This window comes from Macroventuria anomochaeta (assembly GCF_010093625.1).
Source record: "Macroventuria anomochaeta strain CBS 525.71 unplaced genomic scaffold BU25scaffold_5, whole genome shotgun sequence".
NCBI classification, from domain to species: domain Eukaryota; kingdom Fungi; phylum Ascomycota; class Dothideomycetes; order Pleosporales; family Didymellaceae; genus Macroventuria; species Macroventuria anomochaeta.
The window spans coordinates 541,167-558,500 of record NW_022985366.1 but is presented as its reverse complement, the minus strand read 5'-3'; the positions used below and the strand labels follow the sequence as shown (position 1 = coordinate 558,500).

At 51.4% G+C, this 17,334-nt stretch overlaps 7 protein-coding genes across 7 annotated transcripts; 2 read left to right on the top strand and 5 right to left on the bottom strand.

Annotated features, from left to right (window-relative positions):
* Positions 1 to 601: 601 nt before the first annotated feature.
* BU25DRAFT_481672 (uncharacterized protein) lies at positions 602 to 1,504 on the top strand (the record flags this gene model as incomplete). The annotated part of the gene is made up of 1 exon (XM_033711103.1): positions 602 to 1,504. One exon carries the CDS (start codon positions 602 to 604, stop codon positions 1,502 to 1,504), a length of 903 nt encoding a protein of 300 aa, XP_033565343.1.
* A 243-nt stretch (positions 1,505 to 1,747) lies between these two features.
* On the bottom strand, positions 1,748 to 3,259 carry BU25DRAFT_333850 (aminopeptidase-like protein Y; the record flags this gene model as incomplete). Its single annotated transcript, XM_033702503.1, has 2 exons — positions 1,748 to 3,110; positions 3,162 to 3,259. 2 exons carry the CDS (start codon positions 3,257 to 3,259, stop codon positions 1,748 to 1,750), a joined length of 1,461 nt encoding a protein of 486 aa, XP_033565342.1.
* A 316-nt stretch (positions 3,260 to 3,575) lies between these two features.
* Positions 3,576 to 7,127, bottom strand: BU25DRAFT_481664 (glycosyltransferase family 1 protein; the record flags this gene model as incomplete). Its single annotated transcript, XM_033711102.1, has 4 exons — positions 6,829 to 7,127; positions 5,228 to 6,779; positions 4,511 to 5,177; positions 3,576 to 3,623 (listed from the first exon to the last, which is right to left on the bottom strand). Exons 1-4 carry the CDS (start codon positions 7,112 to 7,114, stop codon positions 3,576 to 3,578), a joined length of 2,553 nt encoding a protein of 850 aa, XP_033565341.1. The 5' UTR covers positions 7,115 to 7,127.
* Positions 7,128 to 9,256: 2,129 nt separating this feature from the next.
* On the top strand, positions 9,257 to 10,324 carry BU25DRAFT_386076 (polysaccharide lyase family 1 protein; the record flags this gene model as incomplete). The annotated part of the gene is made up of 3 exons (XM_033704385.1): positions 9,257 to 9,718; positions 9,769 to 10,095; positions 10,155 to 10,324. 3 exons carry the CDS (start codon positions 9,257 to 9,259, stop codon positions 10,251 to 10,253), a joined length of 888 nt encoding a protein of 295 aa, XP_033565340.1. The 3' UTR covers positions 10,254 to 10,324.
* A 76-nt stretch (positions 10,325 to 10,400) lies between these two features.
* On the bottom strand, positions 10,401 to 13,552 carry BU25DRAFT_418775 (uncharacterized protein; the record flags this gene model as incomplete). The annotated part of the gene is made up of 4 exons (XM_033707893.1): positions 10,401 to 11,632; positions 11,683 to 12,291; positions 12,589 to 12,936; positions 12,994 to 13,552. 4 exons carry the CDS (start codon positions 13,550 to 13,552, stop codon positions 10,401 to 10,403), a joined length of 2,748 nt encoding a protein of 915 aa, XP_033565339.1.
* A 1,288-nt stretch (positions 13,553 to 14,840) lies between these two features.
* Positions 14,841 to 15,987, bottom strand: BU25DRAFT_333803 (NAD(P)-binding protein; the record flags this gene model as incomplete). The annotated part of the gene is made up of 3 exons (XM_033702501.1): positions 14,841 to 15,063; positions 15,114 to 15,737; positions 15,833 to 15,987. 3 exons carry the CDS (start codon positions 15,985 to 15,987, stop codon positions 14,841 to 14,843), a joined length of 1,002 nt encoding a protein of 333 aa, XP_033565338.1.
* Positions 15,988 to 16,661: 674 nt separating this feature from the next.
* Positions 16,662 to 17,149, bottom strand: BU25DRAFT_455472 (uncharacterized protein; the record flags this gene model as incomplete). The annotated part of the gene is made up of 2 exons (XM_033709943.1): positions 16,662 to 16,905; positions 16,953 to 17,149. 2 exons carry the CDS (start codon positions 17,147 to 17,149, stop codon positions 16,662 to 16,664), a joined length of 441 nt encoding a protein of 146 aa, XP_033565337.1.
* Between the last annotated feature and the right edge of the window lie 185 nt (positions 17,150 to 17,334).

Sequence of the window (17,334 nt, the reverse complement as noted above, 5' to 3'; positions counted from 1 at the left end):
ATTGTACATGGCTCTACAGCCTCAATTCTGTATAAGCTGCTTGGGGGGCTTCGGCGCATCTGGTGATGGCGCGCATGTGCTGACTAACTACGGTACCGCGTCGCCCTTTGCTTCCGTGATCGCCTCGCTCAGGGCTCTTACTACCAACATACAACACGTCAATCTGCATCTTGTCATTTTAAAAGATTAAAACAGAACTTTGTAGAGAGCCAAGGCGTAGAGGGCTTGCAGAGGCTCAATTAGGCCCTGGACCGTGAGATTGATATCCGTCCTGCAGCTTCTGCTTTCAAGGGTCGTGGCCACATCTTGCACTTCGCTACCAAGTTGCGAACTACTGTGAGCCATTTCGATTTGGCACCTCAGATCACTATGGCTGGTCAGGTAGAAAAACGGTCTGCTGACGTTGCGAGATGCTTGTTATCTGGTTTCTCGCAGACCGGAACCATGGATATGAGTTCTCAACACTGTATGGGCACACAACAATGTATTGTGTTAAAAATTTCTGTAGAATTTTCAAATCTCTTCAAAGGTATTGCTGCGCACAAAATAACCTTATCTTCACCAAAGACCGCAATACGCCGCTTCGAAACAGCATCCCATCATGGTTCACCACTCACTGCCGGCCGAATCCTCCACAGTGGACAAGGGGAAGACCAGTGCGGATGATTTTGAACCCAAACTCGAGGTGTCGCAAATCCACGCCCAAGACTTTCTGAATGAAGACGAAGATCTCTTGACCGATGCAAGCAGTATCTACTCACAAGATGGAATGAACGACGACTTCTTCAAGCGATCTCTTTCCGTCTCTTCACTAGATCCTTCACGCGGCGCTCGACGCGAAGTGGACCCGAGTCTACCATATCGAGCGATCATCGCCGCACAGCGAGCGAGAATTTTTCCAGAATGGCTGAAAGACTTCTCGTACGATAATGAAGCGAGCCCTTCCGAGTCTGGCAGCCAGATGTCGACCTCGAGTTCCGTCCAAAGCGAAGATTTCCACCACTTAAATCCCGCAGGATCGTTCACGAGCTCGAAATCTAGCTACGAGAAAGCATCTGATGTAGAACACAAGAAACCTTCACCAATTCTGTACGCAGAGCCGCACTTCCAAATGAGTGGCAATATCAAGGCTGTGCGATTCCAAGACACTGCCGACAATCTTGCATCTCCGTCTACGGAATTGAGTAAGGCAGAGGGTACGCGGCCCCTATGGATTGGAGAGAAACCGACACTGTCTAGGATGTTGCCTCGAAGATCAAATTCGGTGCTGAACCTTGGTTGGTCGAGATCTATCCGGAACAGATTGACATCTCAGTCTTCCTCCACATTACTCGACGATCGACCTAGAAATAGTTTTAAGATCAAACGCACACACGTCACAGGCCAAGCCTACCACCCGTTGACGAATGCGCCGGTCAGGAAAGGATGGGTGAGGAGGATGGCACGGGCGTTCACAGAGCGCGGGCAAAAAGGAACTTTTGCGAAATTGAAAGGTGTCCAGTAGACCTGTCATAATATGGGCATTTGGCCATTGTTATCTCTCAGGACTATAAAGTTGGCGAATAAAAATTCGCGTTAGAGCAGATGGCTTGCAAGGTCACATCAGTGCTTGTTTTGTCATTGATTCTCTACTCGTACTACTACAACACCGTCAAGGACGTTCCATCGACTTCGTTGACATCATCATTTGAGTTTTTATATAACTAATATCAACTCCGTTAGACTTTGAATATGTGCAAGCTAACTTTTAGACCTCTTGACCACAGGTCAACAAGTGCCTCTCACCGTCAGTAGGTACGGTCCAGGGAAGCTCTATACCTCCTAAACTCCTTGTTGTCAGCATAGTCGCGTTGACAGGGCTCTTAGGAATGATCTCGTGTCCCTTCGTGGCAAGAATCGAAAGGACGTGGGCGGCAGCCTTGGCGTTGATGGTGAGCGTCTGCGGGTTCGGGTTGTCAATTGTGTCGCAGGCCTGGTGGTAGCAAGGATCCTGCTCAACACCGGTTCCAGTGTGCAGACCTCCCACAGGCTTTCCAATGTTCATGAACGATTGGTAGTCACTGCCGCCGGTAAAGCGAGCAGCAGTGACGTTGATGCCCTTCTTGGTGAAGTCCTCAACGAAGAGGTTCTCGATCGCAGCGGAGCCTGGAGCACCGGTGAGGTTGAAGCTGCTGCCGTCGCCGTCGAATACGCCGAAGTAGCCGCGAGACACCATGTCGAAGTTCAGGTATGTGAGGATGTTGTTCACCTCTGTGGCGTTAAGGTTCTGCGTGTAGAACTTTGAGCCAAGCAGTCCGTTCTCTTCAGCGCCCCACCAGGCGAAGCGGACCTTGTTCTTGACTCCAAAATTTTCAAGGGCTCTGCTGATCTCAAGGATTAAGGTCGTGCCTGAGCCGTCATCGTTGATTCCTGCGCCTGCCTGTACACTATCGAGATGAGCGCCCAGCATGATGACGTTGGTAGGATCACCGCCCTTGGTTTCGGTGAAGACGTTCTGTGTGATCCTGCTCTCGACGGTCTGCGTCTGCTGGAAGTATGCTTCTATCGCCTCGCCCGCATTGAGGCGTGCTACAAGGGCCTCGCCGTCAACCTTGTTAATGTATCCAGCTGGACGGTACGCATCCGGGTTTGGTGCTGAAAGAGTGCCACCTGTCACATTGGTTGTCACATCGCTGTAGATGATGACAGCGGAGGCACCAGCAGCGACGGCAGGCTTGACACGGCCAGCAAGAGTAGTCCCGTCCGGGCAAGTTCCACGCTGCACAAGTACGATCTTGCCTTCAACATCCAGATCATCATAGGATTCGTTGGTGCATCCCTCAGGTCCAGAGGCGCCAAGAACGAGAGGCAGTGTCAATCCTTCTGGTGTCGTTGATGGAGAGTAGGACAGGCCAATCACATGGTACGACGTATTGCTGACGCTAAAGTTGATGGAGTCGACCCGATTGAACAGAGCAGGGAAGTCCTGGACCCATGTATGGAAGTTCTTAGATTTCTCGGTTTTCGAAAGGATGTACTTGACGCTTGCAGCGTAACCTGGAAGACCAAAAGCGCGATTGCCATTATTTGCTTTAGCAATAGAGTCAAGAACCTCGAGATTGCTCATTAGCCTGGTGTGAGGTTAGACGTGTGATCTCGAGTATCGTCTGGAAAAGCTATACTTCTTAGTCGTGATCTTCTCCTGGAGCTTCTTCGACGAAACCAACTCCCTTCGATCATCAACCGTCGCAGCGAGAGCCTGTGCTGTACATGACAGCATTAACAGAGCGTTGAACTTCATTTTGACGGCACAAATACAGCTAGTTGTTATTCTGGGGAGTTCGAGAAGTGCAGTGTTGAAGATACGGGCGCCAACAGCTCATATACCCGTAGCCGGGTGGCTGACTACTGTACACGCGCACAACATCGCTCCGTTCCACTGTTATCGCGGCATGTGACGCTTCTTTGCGGTTGCTGTGTCAAGAGAGGCAGTCACCAAGACTGTAGATCGTCGGTGCCAAGAGCGGACATTGACACCTTCCGAAGTCGTGAAAGCGCCTTCCTTGGCAACTGCTGCTCGTCATTGCCACAACACCTCATGATTCAATGCTGCGGATTAAGAAGGAGCGCTCAAGTAGTCTTTGCTTCAAAGCAGGATTTCAACGTGAAGAACCTTCAATTCTACACGGGTTTAGCTGTGGGCGATCGGTATGCCGACAACCAAAACGCCAAGTAATCGACTCAGGGCAAGTCGCTGCGAACTTCCCTGATATGGTGGGAGTCAAACTGCTATTGCCAGCTTTCGTCAGCAACGCTTCGGTGCCTCGAACCTGGTCCAACGGTACTAGCCTTCACAGAAAGCAATAAGAAGACTGTTGTAGCAGATCGCTCGCGTATCACGAACGCGACATTCAAATTCATTGAAGCATCCTCTGGCAATCTAGTAGACGTCCAAGTCCTCTTTCGCAACAACACACCTTCAGAGATCGTTCTCTCGCGCTCGCGTCCTGCCACATACGCATTCTCTTGTGCGTGGGCCTCAACAGCTGATCTTCTCCGCTACCTCGGCGTGAAGGTCGATGAGTTGAAGGTGGACTTCGTGGGCGAGGTCGAAACGCTCATCATCACCAATGCGACGCTGGCGACGACCAAGTTCGAGGGCGTGGCGGCCATAACAGTGACTACAAGCCCCTCACGTCGCAGCGTCAAGATTCCTGCTGGAGGATTCTGGGTCGATACAAAGCATAAGAATGCTGCTTTTGCATTCACTTCGCTTGAGCCCGAGACTTTGATATCGCAGGTGCACTGCAATGCTATCCTGGTCGAGCAAGGAGACGAGTATCCTGTATTTTGGATGTTGTGAAGCATTGAACATGGAGCGGAGGAGGACGGTATCCTAGAATTCTCCTAGCCGATGATAGAAGCCGTTTGGGAATGCAAGCTTTTCCAAATCCATGGTCCGTTCTCAGAAGTCAATCTTGACTCGACCCTGTTCGTTCTTTAGAAGCTCGAAAGCGTTGATGATTCCAACGACTTCCTCGTTCAGCCCTGATCGTTGAGCCAGATACGCGCCTTCGTACATCTTCCGTGCCTTGATGTCTCTCCTGTTGCCCGAGTGAACTGCATGCCGTATGCTCTTGCAGATGCCTTCACCAGGGTAAGCCACAATGCCAACTGCAGCGGAAGCTGTCTTTGAAGTGAACCCTAGTACGCCTTTACCAAGGCCTTTCGCGAATCCAAGAGCACCATCCTTTTTCGCATCCTCAATCGGCCGTACGAAGAGGTCAGAGAAACCGTCGGCCATGCCAAATGCGAAGTTCTTCCCGGCTTTGCTAAATCCACTCTGGATGTTCGTCACTTCACCATGGTCTTTGACTTCCTCTCCGTACAGTTTCGGGACCGCTCGGAATCCTTCAGCTGCTGCTAGTGGCAGATCGACAACGGCACCCTTGAAGAAAGCCATGTTGAACTTGCCAAAGCCTTTTGCTCCTGCAGCAGCCATTCTGCCAGCGGTCGCTGTGTTGTGTGCTGCATCGCTTGTGCCCTCGGTCTTTGCCCGATTCAACTCTTTGTAAGGTTCGTACACCATGCCTGTCGCAGCTCTGCCCATCTTGGTGACAGTGGACACTTGCCAAGCTCCTATGCTCGTGACCGGATCCCAACGGTTGTTTGTAATTTGTATTGTTTGGGTTTCGTAGCTGAGGATGTCAGTGAATGCTCGGTTAGTAGCTGTTGTAGATTGACCTACTTGCTCAGATCGTTCGGCGATATTACTCCATTGTCGATGAGAATCTGCGCCGCGAGCTTAGACAGTCGGATCGGGGCTTTTTTGTAGATCCAAGCGGCTGGCAAGTCATGCATGATGTTGCAGGGTATCGCTTCGAACGGTAGATTAGCGTGGAAGGACTGGACTGCCGCTTTGACACCTTGTTCGTTGGCCATTTGCGAAGATATGTTCTGTACTGCTGATTTGGTCTCCGGTGCAAGAAGAAACTGAATCGCATCGACTAAGTTCTGACTAGACAGCGATTTATGTGGTATTGGCCTCGGTCCAGCACCAGCTTCGGCAATCATGTCTCCCCAGAATGGCTGATCACCGAAGAAAGGCACTACAAGGGTTGGACATGCGTTCTTCAGTCCACAGGCGGCCGTGCCTGCACCGCCGTGATGAACTACAGCCGTGACGTGTTGAAACAGCCATTCGTGATCACAATCGCCAATAAACAAAACATTGTCGGCTTCGTCGGGGAGGCCTTCGCCTAGGTTGATCCACCCTCTGGATATGATTGCTCGAACTCCACACAGATGCACAGCTTCCAAAATGAGCGAGGTCATCTTGGCGGGGTCCTCTAGGACGATACTGCCGAAGCCAATGTAGATAGGAGGTGGACCAGCTTCCAGAAACCTTACGATTGCGGCTGGCGGCTCGCGCGGAGGTGGATCGCGGAAGAAGAAGCCGCATACATCGATATGTGGAGGCCAATCCGCAGGCTTAGGGACGAGGGCTGGTGACCAGCAATAGGTAAAAGGCACTTCGAGTGCCTCCGCAAGTGCAGGTCCAACTGTCGTGGGTACAGGTTCCAAGTCCAAAGTGGCTCTGAACTTGTTGATGACATCACCTAGGCCTTGCCATGTGAGAAACTCCACGACCCCATACGAAGCGTAGTTGATGAGTGCGGGATCGATCTCGCCGATTTTGAAGTTGGCCAGAGGATGTGGGAACGCCCTTGTACTACTCCACGGCATGGTAAACATCATGTGAAGCGGAACACCGAGTGCTTGTGCGCAGTGGATGTGGGCGAAGCTGGGTGGGTTTGCGATAATCGCATCCGCGACGAACGGTTCCTGTGAGTCGAGATCTGCTTCCACGCATGACTTCCAGCATCCGTCGAGGATTTCCGTGATCATGACACGTTTGCGCTTGATGTCGCCCTCTCGCAAACTCTTCATTGATGGGATCAGTCCAGGATTCTTGACCATATACGCCATGAGCTCTTTTGGATCGCCCCCAATCGGATAGAACTCCAAATTTGACTTTTTGACGAATTCCTCAAACGTGTTGTGAGTCGCGAGTCGTACGCGGTGACCGTATTTCTGAAGTTCTTGACCTAGCGCAATAAAGGGCTGGACATCACCGCGGCTGCCGACGACCTGGATAACAATATTCATGCGTATACTCCAACCTCGGTATACAGTGAAACGACGGCTGGGCTCGAACGCCTCCTTGTTCTTTTCGGGCACAAGCTTGACGAGAGTCTTGGTGAGTCTGGACTTGAGGTCGATATTGATACGACCGTCATCTGGACGAATTAGTTCAATTGAAAATTCGTACTAGAATGGCATATATACTTGTGACGCCGGTGTCGCCCGGTGGAGGTATTGAGCCTTCTCCAGCATCCAGCTTAAGTGAACTTGATGCACTCGCAACGCTAGCGTTGTCATATGGATCTGACGGGAGAATCGGAGACGGCATCTCGTAAGTGCGCTTCTGGTTCAAATTTGATCTGCTTGGTGTAGGTCTTGATGTTGATGGCGCCTCGAGTCTGTATGGTGGTGGAGCCGCGCTTGACTGCATTCCATCATCGTATTCTCCCCACACCGGAATTGGCGCTTGTGTGCTATCTGGTCGTCCCATTCTGCCAGTTCTCAAGACTGATGTATACTGCCCGGGTTTTGCGGCAGTCGTTGCACTATATATGGGCGTTCATAAAGCTCCGGCAATCGAACCGGATACGCGTATGCACGAGCCACAATGATGCGCCGGACCGACGCGCTGGTGTAGATTTCAACGAAGCATCCGTTAACGATGGTGAATTTGGCTGAGCCTCAAGATACGACGTATAATTCAAGAAGCTATCAGAAGGCCAGTGTCGTAATCACTGCTAAGCCTCCAAGACCATTGAAAGCCACAGCGCTACAGCTTGTGTACCCTCGCAGGCAGAATTGGCAACAAACAGGTCAAGTCAAATCAAGTCTCGGGAACGACCCTACTATTGAGACGTGCACGCTGACGCAGACCAGATGGTGCTCCGTGGAGAGGACTTGATTTGATTTGATTTGTTTGTTGCCAACTCTGCTCACAGGGAACACGGCAACAGCGATGAAGTTGTATACGAGTACGCCGATACAACCTAACCTGTAGAACTCGCTGGCAGAGTTCCATACGGTTGGCTACAGGCTTTACTTTCGTGCCAGACCAACAAACATGTGTACCGCTCCGAAACGGTACGTCTCAGCACCATGATCCTCCTTGTGGAATCGTCCGCTTTGGTCGTCGGTGCGACATTTGTCAGGAGGGTTCAGAATGCGCTGTATCGATACAGTGACTTTTGTTAAAAAGCGATCGACCCGAGATGTGACCTACCCCAGCTCGAGGTGGTCGGAGCTCATCGTGTATTGTCCATGATGGTCTGATATGGTGCCATGAGAGACAATGGTGTTGGGAGAGTCGACAGAAAAGAAGAGCGAAGCCAAGTGCGAAAGATTTAGCTATATCAATGTCTGATCAAGGCATTACCTAGATGCTATCGAGTCGGTGCAACTCAGCAGGGGCGAAACATGTTTGCGAAACATGATGCATTAAGGGGTCCCAGGGGTTCGCTTTGTAGATGTACTGATCTTGGCGCGATGAGCATGACTCCAGCAGAGCAGGCCAGGTATGGCGGCATAGTTCTTGGCGTAATGCGTCTGGATTCTGTGATTCTGTCCTGCTTGTAAGGCTTTCAGTCCTTGAAGCCATTGAGCTGTTCGAGCTGTGTGATAGAAGAAGCGGCTATCTCCACTCGCCTGCTCCTCGCTCTTAGGATGCGAAGTTCAAGAATGGAAGACAAGCTCAACACGAAGCTGCAAGCTGAGCTTGTTCATGAGTGTTGGGGCTTCGGAGTATTGAGGAGCGGGATTGCAGGGCTGGTAGAGAGTTCCGAGGGGCGGCACGTGCCAGCTAGCCTTATCCTGCCTAGCACTGGTCTAAAACTCGAGCGGTCTTTCTCCACAGTTTCCTTCCACCGCTCCTTCCTCACCAAGGCAAAGAACCAGGTCGTTTTCTTCGAATAAGATGCGTACACCATCGAGAATCATTTCGCGTCATCTGCTTTGTGTACTTTCTTACCCCCCATGACAATATACTCACTGCGCTTGCAGGATTTTCCCATTGGTGGGGAATCTCCATCTTCATCGCCAAGCTTCGTTTACAACGTTCCCAAACAGTGGCGCCGAAACATAGATTACTATTTCCCTTTTACACATATGAGAAACAGGCTAGCTGCATATGCGACTAGTGATCTGGGGTACAGCTGTCAAGGTTCACTGACATCGGCCATATGTCCTAGGCACCCAATTACACACCACGCGTAGGTTTGCACGATGATTGTATCCCATTCAGGCACGGGCGTGTCGTCCTTCTTCGCGAATGGTGGATGAACTCCTGGCTCAAGAGGCTTAGAAAAGCGTACAGTATAAACAACGGAGAAATTGCAACACCAGATCGCCAGGAGATGTTTTAGTCGTGCGATATTTAAGGGGGCTGTCCATGGAGATCATGTCAGAACAACTACTCTTGGTATTCTCTTGGTATTACAAGCACTTCGCTATATAAGAGCTTTATCCGACACCACCAACAATCATCTAGCAAGCACTAAGAGTTGATCTCTGTTCATTCTTTCCATTCTCTTCGAGACTTCCATTCGTTCTTCAACCACATTCTTTACCAACCATCAACATGCGTTTCTTCGAGATTGCTACTGCTCTTGCGGCCGCGGGTGCCGTCTCCGCTGCGCCTATGGAGAAGAGGGCTGCTGCCGTCGATGAGCTCGTCGGTTTCGCTGCTGGCACCACCGGTGGAGGAAGCGGTGCCGGTACCACTGTTTCCGACTGCGCTGGCCTGACTGCCGCCGCTAAGAAGGGTGGTGTCATCAAGATCAAGGGTACCCTCACTGGCTGCGATATCGTCAAGATCATCAGCAACACCTCCGTTCTCGGTGTTGGCTCCACCGCTGGTATCACCGACGGTGGCTTCCAGGTTAGGAAGGCCGACAACGTCATCATCCGTAACATCAAGTTCTACCGCGCCCCCGAGGGCAAGGACCTCATCGACATTGATGAGTCCACCAGGATCTGGGTCGACCACAACGACTTCTCCTCCGTCGGTATCACCGGCGACAAGGACACCTACGACGGTCTCCTTGACGCTAAGCACGGCGCTGACTCTCTGACCTTTTCCTGGAACAAGTTCCACGACCACGTAAGTTCACCAAAACCCCGGTTCAATTAACTCATCTAACATCGACACAGTGGAAGGGCTCTCTCGTCGGCCACTCCGACAGCAACGCCGCGGAGGACACGGGCAAGCTGCGCGTCACCTACCACCACAACGACTTCCAGAGGGTCAACTCGCGTCTCCCCTCGGTTCGCTTTGGAACTGCCCACGTCTATAGCTCCTGCTACAACGGCGGTATCTCCGGTGTCAACTCCCGTATGGGTGCCCAGGTCCTTGTTGAGAACAACTCCTTCACTGGTGTCGACAAGGCTATCGTTACCAACCTTGACTCTGATGAGGAGGGCTTCGCGAACGAGCGCAACAACATCTTCACCTCTTCTACTACTCAAATCACTCAGAAGGTAAGAAACCACAATCCCCGTCTTAGACCTAAGAAAAGCCTTCTAACAAAACATCATAGGGTACCTGGACCCCCAGCTACAAGTACACTGCTGATGCCGCTGCCTCCGCTTGCAGCATCGTTGCCAAGTCTGCTGGTGTTGGTGTTGTCACCTTCTAAGCGCTTGCTCGAGAAGAAACATTCAAAACCAATGGATATCAGTCCGAGGGGACGCCTTAGGGCTGATGGCTGCTACGTTGGTGAAGTGGGATGGAGTCTCACTCTTTGTACATACAATCTTTCTTGAATATATTTTACTTTGCTGTCTCAATCCACTTGCGCTGCTGACATGAGTTGCTCCATCCAGCCCTCTTGACCCCCATGCTCCTCGATTTGCGTAGCCTGGTATTCAACCTGGTTTGCACCTTGACCGCCATCCTGGGTATCATCTTGGGCTCCGATCAGCCCCTCCATCTGGCCTCCGAGTTGTTCTCCACCCTGGAGCTGAAGAGCAGGCATTTCCTTCATCAGAGCCTTCACCATATGGTACCTCGCCTCCCAGGCTTCTGCAACCTGACGCATAGTTTCGAGTTTACCGACCATCGTATCATACTGGCCATGCCAAAATACAGCTTGGTTCTGCGCTTCTACGCGTGCAGCGAAAGTGGACGTGAACTTGGCTTCCCATCCTCTTGCCTGCTCTCTGGCTGCCTTGTTGTCTTTCTGCGCCTTCGTTAAATCTTCTCTCAACCTCGAAATCAAACACGTTTCCCTAGCTGATTGCTTCTCCATGTCCCATATGAGCGTTTGCAATTGTTGTTTCTCACGTGGACGTATCTCATGAGCCAGGTTGAATGCCTCCGCCGTGTTGGCTTGGGATTTGGCGTTCGTTTGATGACCCCTCAGTCTAGCGATCTCTTGTTGTTCTTTGTTCAACTCTTCGTGTGTCTTCGCTGTATCTTGGGTCGCCTTCATGGTCCCACTCGTGATAGTAGTCGATGTGTGCTGGATCTCGATACGCAGCTTGAGCTCATCCTGTACGTGTACCTTTGCAGTGGCAGAGTGTTGCGTTCTCAGTGTCGCTGCTTCACTTTGAGCCTTCTCAATCTCTTTCTTCGCCTCTTCTCGTACCCGCGCCGTCTCCGCTTCAGCTTTCTCGACTTGCACCTGTGCCTTACTCATCCGCAGTCGCGCTCGCTCGGCCTTCTCTTGCGCCTCCTTGGTCTTGTCTTGTGCTTTCTTGGCTTCTTCCTCCGCGTTGGCGACACGTTCTATGGATTCGGCCAATGCCTTCTTCAGGTCTCGGATCTTCTTTTGCAGCTGCTCCTTCTCACGTGCGTGTAGCCTCATGGTGATGTTCATCTTGGTTGTAAGTGTAGCCCGGGCTTTGCTGATCTCGTTCCCTTGTGTAGTCGCCGCAGTAGAGGGTGAGATTTTGCTTTGCTCGAGACTTGGTGCAACTACATTGGTAGTAGAGGAGGCGTCGGTAAGGTCGATCGTGACGGGCTGAGACGAGCTAGGACTGGGTTGGTGTCGTTCACCCACTCCCATTGTAGTGTCTTCTAACACTGTCAGCCTCCAGAACCACTCAAAGAAATGAAGGAATCACCGTTTGCTGCGCCATTCAGAAGGGAAGTTGAAGCAGCATGCTCGTTCGACTCAAGCGGGGCAGTGATCCTCCTCCACTTATCAATCCTCTTCTCCGCCACCTCCGCAATATCGCGACACGCGCCCGGGAAGTGATCTCTGAACTCATCATAGTAGTTGCTATTGATAGCCTTCTTAGACCCCATCAGCATCGCTGCATGGTGAACGAGCGCCTCGAAACGTCGAATTGCTGTCTCATCAGCAGCATCAAGGATCCAGCAAAACGGCTCTTGAAAGCTGATGCGACTGCTGATGATATCTTCGTACACCACAACATTCGTCTTGTTGCCGAGCTGTGTGATGTAACCGACTTCGACGCGGTCGTCCTTCACCCAAGCCAGGACGTCGACAGTGGCTCCGAAGTATGGACGGATTTCTTCGAAGGCTGTTCCCACGATGATGGCTGTCAGCGACGATTTGTTCGAGTGTTGCTTTGGCAGACAGATTAGATACGTGGTGTAGTCTTTACGCTTGGGGATCTTGAGGTAGTCGTCCCTGAAGTGGGCGCTGGCCCAGGCGGTGACGGACCCAAGGCTCATATGTTGTTGTGGTTGAGATCTCGGCATGTTGGCTGGCGGTACGTTAGAAATAACGAGCAAGGAGTGTAGATAGATGTATGAGAGTTACAGAAAAATTGACGGGGTTAGGTCTCTTGACTAGTGTTGTCCAAACTTCATCTTCACCGTCCTCGTTTCACCTCACCACAGTCTTGTGGTAATCGTTAGCGCAGACCCGTGCACACTGGAAATGAAAATCATATATTTCGAAAACTATTAGTCACACGAGTTTGCAAGCATGGTCTGAGCCTCAACATTGTCTTGCATACATTGTGGCTCTTGAAAGCGTCAGAAGCGCTGTCCCAGGGCACCTTGTAGTGTCCCTCTCAAGCCCTCATATTGCGCCTTCCATCGGGCAGCCTCATCCGATGCAGTCTTTGCTTTTGTCTTCTCCCCTTCCAGCTCTTTCCCCAACTTCATCTGTCCTTCCTCTGCCACAGCAAGTCTGTGCTCAAGATCTTGGACCTGAGCCTGAAGCTGCGCCATGTGGTTCCTGTCGACAGTCTGCATCGCGCCAAATTGTCTCAACATACTCGTTTTAAAGTCGTGGTAGCTCTCGTCCATGGCATGTACATGTTGGTTGAAGATGGAAGTTGCGGCCGGGTTGTCGCGAAGGCCGGCGATGTCGGTGTCTGCGATGAGATCGGGAGGTGAGTCGCCTGAATCATGGTTATCAGGTTTGCCACTTCTCAATCATTGTTTGACTACAATCCTACCAAACAGGGTGTCGCTGTCGTCCATATCACCAGCCTCGACTACAGCGCCAGTGCCACGAGCCACGTCGTGGCAAGCAGCTCGGAAGTGCATTTTGAAGAACCCGAGCTTAGGTTGCACTGCGGTATCTTCACCGTTTTTGAGGTAGAGATACCGGATGAGAGTTTCGAGTCGATCAACGCCAGCTGGATGTCCGATTTTGACGGGGTAACTGAAAGGCGCGTTCAGATTGATATCGGCTAGATCTACAATCGGCTTCATGTATCGAAGGAGCTTCCTGGCATCTGTTAGGGACTCAATTTCGTGGCCGCTGAAGAGCTCGACATCGTTGTTTCCGCAGACGCGAGCGTATACGGTCTGGTCGCTGGTGGTAGTACCGACTTCCAGTACGGAAACGAGCATGGGCTGCAGGACGACCTTTGCATCCACATACTCTCCGTCGAAATCGAGCATGTTGAAAGGCGTCGACGTTCCAGTGCGAATTACTTCCGCAAAATACGCCGGAAACTCATGATTCGCCCAAGCTTCGACGTCTTCGAGCGAGCCGGCTTCGAAGGACATGCTAACTGGCGGAATGTGGAGGTCGATAAGATGCGCGTGTCAGATGGCGAAGTAGCCGCGGAATGGATCGATTGGTCGGAAAAATGAGATGCGGGTGATTTGGATGATGGAAGCGCCAAACGCACGCATAAACAAAGCAGCAGGCGCTTTCACTTCACTGCGACCCCACCTCGCGCGACGGTAAAGGAATGACGACATTGTCGGCGTTCGGTATAGAAGACTCTGCACATGTGAGCTATTAAGCAAAACGTTTGTATGATAGATCATCGCAAATGCTGTTGTTAAGTACGCGATTGTGAGTATAGAATTTGGGAGGTGGTGGGTACGGTGGACGGCCCAACCCGTCGAGTAAACAAACGCGAGGAAGGTGCTGAAGGATTCGTCAACGGGACGGAAGGAAAATACTATCATCATGTATGATTCTTCCAATGTTCTAACTCTTGCTTTGCGTGGTCAATCCAGCGTTGAATGCAATCGAGCGGTCACTAACAGCCAAGGCGACAGTGCTATAGGAGCCGAATCTAGTGAAGAGCTTCGCAAGCGTCTCTGCGCCCGAGACATCCGCGAAACTTCCAAGCCTACTCGTATGTGAGCCTCAACTCGTTCTCGTTCCAATCCTGTTGTTCCTCCCGTCCCCTCTTGCCACCTTCGTCAATGTTACCCAACTCTACATGCACTTCTCCTCGTACTTTTGCTTCCACTTTACGACCTCTTTCTCCAGCGTCTTGATGTTCTCCTGAGCGATATCTGCTTCCTCTTCTTTCGTCGCCAACTGATCGCTGAGAGTACTAATCTTGTAGATGTATTCGGCGATATCTTGCTCGGCTTCGCTGATCAGAGAGTGGGCCAACATTCTCGTCCGTGGTGGAACCTACTGGGAGAACCACAGCTATCTGAGGACACAATACTGTCTTTCCGTTGATGGAATAACCGTACATGAACATCTCAACGAAGCTGATGGTGCTAAGACCGCCGAGCTTGACGAGGTTATTGGCCTTCGTAGTCTTTGGGAAATAGAGCTTGCGCCCACGTGTCGACAAAGTTGCAGGCTTTTCCCCGTGTCAGCCATACTGAAAGTTGATCACTGGTTTGATGTAGAAATGACCGATGACAGGTGTTGCGAAAGATGTTGAAAGCTCGATGGTGGGTCGCAAGCGCGATTTTTCTGCTTACTGAGTGGTATGACACACATCTTCACCTCAAACCAGGCCGTTTCCCAAGGCCCAGACACGCAATTGAGAGAGACTGGACATTAACAGATTAATGTTGCATGAGGTACTGATGCCGTCTACGGCTTCAACAGCAGCTTTCCAGTCGTCTTCCTTCCCTCAATATCCTCAGTCGCACGCTTGATGTCCTCCAATGGGTAGACGTCGTGGATCTTGACGTTCAACCCGTCTTTCTCGATGAAGCCCCACAGCTCCTTAGCATACTGCTGGAACTCCTCGCGGGTAGCGATGTAGTTGAACAGCGTGGTACGCAGCAGCTTGACATTCTTCGCCGAAAGGCGTCTGCAACGCATTAGCAATTTGAAGTTCAGTCCAGATGAAGGGTAACTTACGCAAGAGCAAAACCCGTGACCGGCCCTGACGCATTTCCGAAGCTGACCATCGTTCCCTTCCTCCTGACAACCGCCAAACTGCTGTCAAACGTGTCCTTACCCACAGAGTCAAACACTGCATGCACACCCTCACCGCCGGTAATCTCAAGCACCTTCTTGACAAACACATCTCGGTCATCCGCATGGTACTCAAGCAACACCTCAGCACCATTTTGCTTCGCGAGCTCCCTCTTCTCAGGCGTCGACGCAGTAGCAATCGTCCTCGCACCAACAGCCTTCAACAACTGGCACAGCCACAGCCCGACACCTCCCGCAGCGGCAGTAACCAGTATCCAGTCGCCCTTCTGCACAGCGTACGCTTCACGGATCAAGGTAAGAGCAGTAAGGGCCTGGAGGGGAACGGCGGCGCCAATCTTGGTGCTGATAGAATTCGGGATAGTGACTACGTACTTGGAGGTTGCTGCGGTGTACTCAGCGTACGCACTCTGGCCCATGAAGGCTACACGAGCTCCGACTGTTAGGTCAGACGGCGCATTGGGACCGACTGCGGCGATGGTACCAGAGCCCTCGCGTCCCAGGATGTAGGGGAATGAGGGGGGTGCGTAGACACCGGAGCGGAAGTAGCTAAGGTAGGTCAGAGATACGTCCATGGGGAAATTAAACCATGGGGAGATTGAACCATATGCGAGGAGGTGAGAAGCAGGAAGGCTGATACTCACGTGTCGATGTAGTTGATGCCAATGTACTCGTTCTTGATGAGAACCTCGTCACCCTTGGGTTCAGGGACAGGCACATCGGTCTTGTACTGCAGAACATCGGTCCCACCAGTCTTCTCGATGACAACCGCCTTCATAGTCTTGGGAAGGGACGACATGTTCCTGATGTATATAGCTCTTGGACCTAGCTGGTTGCCAAGGGAAGCTAGTCTTGTAGATGCAATTGAGGAAGGAGTAGACAATCTGAAGGCACGAGCAGCGTGAGAAGCTAAGAACATAGGATCGAAGCTGATTATGAAGCAATTGGAGTCGAAATGTAGAGGAGACGTGGATACTTATCCGGCGTCGTAGTAGGTGAGGTCGGTGATAAATACATGGCGTTATATCCGAGTGAGCCCCGCTATCTGCGCACGTCATTCCGCGAATATGGAAGGCGCGATGCTATGACATGTCTACATTCCACTCTCCACTGACGATGGTAGATCTGAAATCTACTCAGGCTTCCCATTGATGAGACGATATGCCACGACAAAGACGATATAAGCATTGCAAAGCTCCTGATGACTACTCGGAGGACATACGAAATCCGAATTCCACCTCGGCTCCGACATCACTATAGTGGCAGGCTTCTCAACCACAACCACGCAAGTCCTTCAACGTTCCAAAACCAAAGAGACTGAGTCTAGGGATAAATTTATTGTCGACTATCCTTGAAGCAAGTCTCAGGCCTATGTTGCATAGGGCATCGGGCAAACCTTCAGATCGTACTCATCAACAAAGTGGAGAATACCAAACAGAGAGAAGAAACGCCAGCATCCGTCCGTCCAGAGGATCAGATGAGGCTGCAAGCCAGTCTACCCAGCTTGAAAGCCCCGCCAGCAGCTCCATTGACAACCCCAGCCATAGCAGCTCCAATGCCTATCGCAACCTTGCAGAGGCCCTTACCGCCATCATCACCGGGGTTTGCGACAGTGAGTGCAATGGCGTCGGGGGCATCATCTGCACTCCAGTCGACCTTATGTGAAATACGGATAAAAGCAGGCATGTTGTAGAAAGTGCTCTTCGTGGGCGTGAATCTACCTTATATTAGTCTCTCGCCCAAAGACCATTGAATCGCACTTACGGGCACCCAGTACACCCACCGCCCTTCGCACCAATGACTTCTCTAGCCCCAGAAACTTTCTCAGTAGCGGCAGCAGCTATCAGCGCCTCGACGAGTCCCTTCTTGAGTTTCGTATCATGCTGACTGTCCGATGTGGCCACGGCGGCTGCATTGCCGGTGGAACTCAAGAGTAGAACGGTGAGGAGGGAGGTATACATCCTAGAGTCTGTAAGAGGAGTGCGAATGGCCGATGTTGTTCCCTGAGTAAGAGGGATTTATAGGCTCCTCAGACGCTTACAGAACGATCAGACTTTACCCCTTTCCCGATTCTAGGCGCAAGGCGGATAGATTCTGTATAATGTACTGTTTCAGAAAGCATTCCAGTTGCTGACAGAGTCCTCAA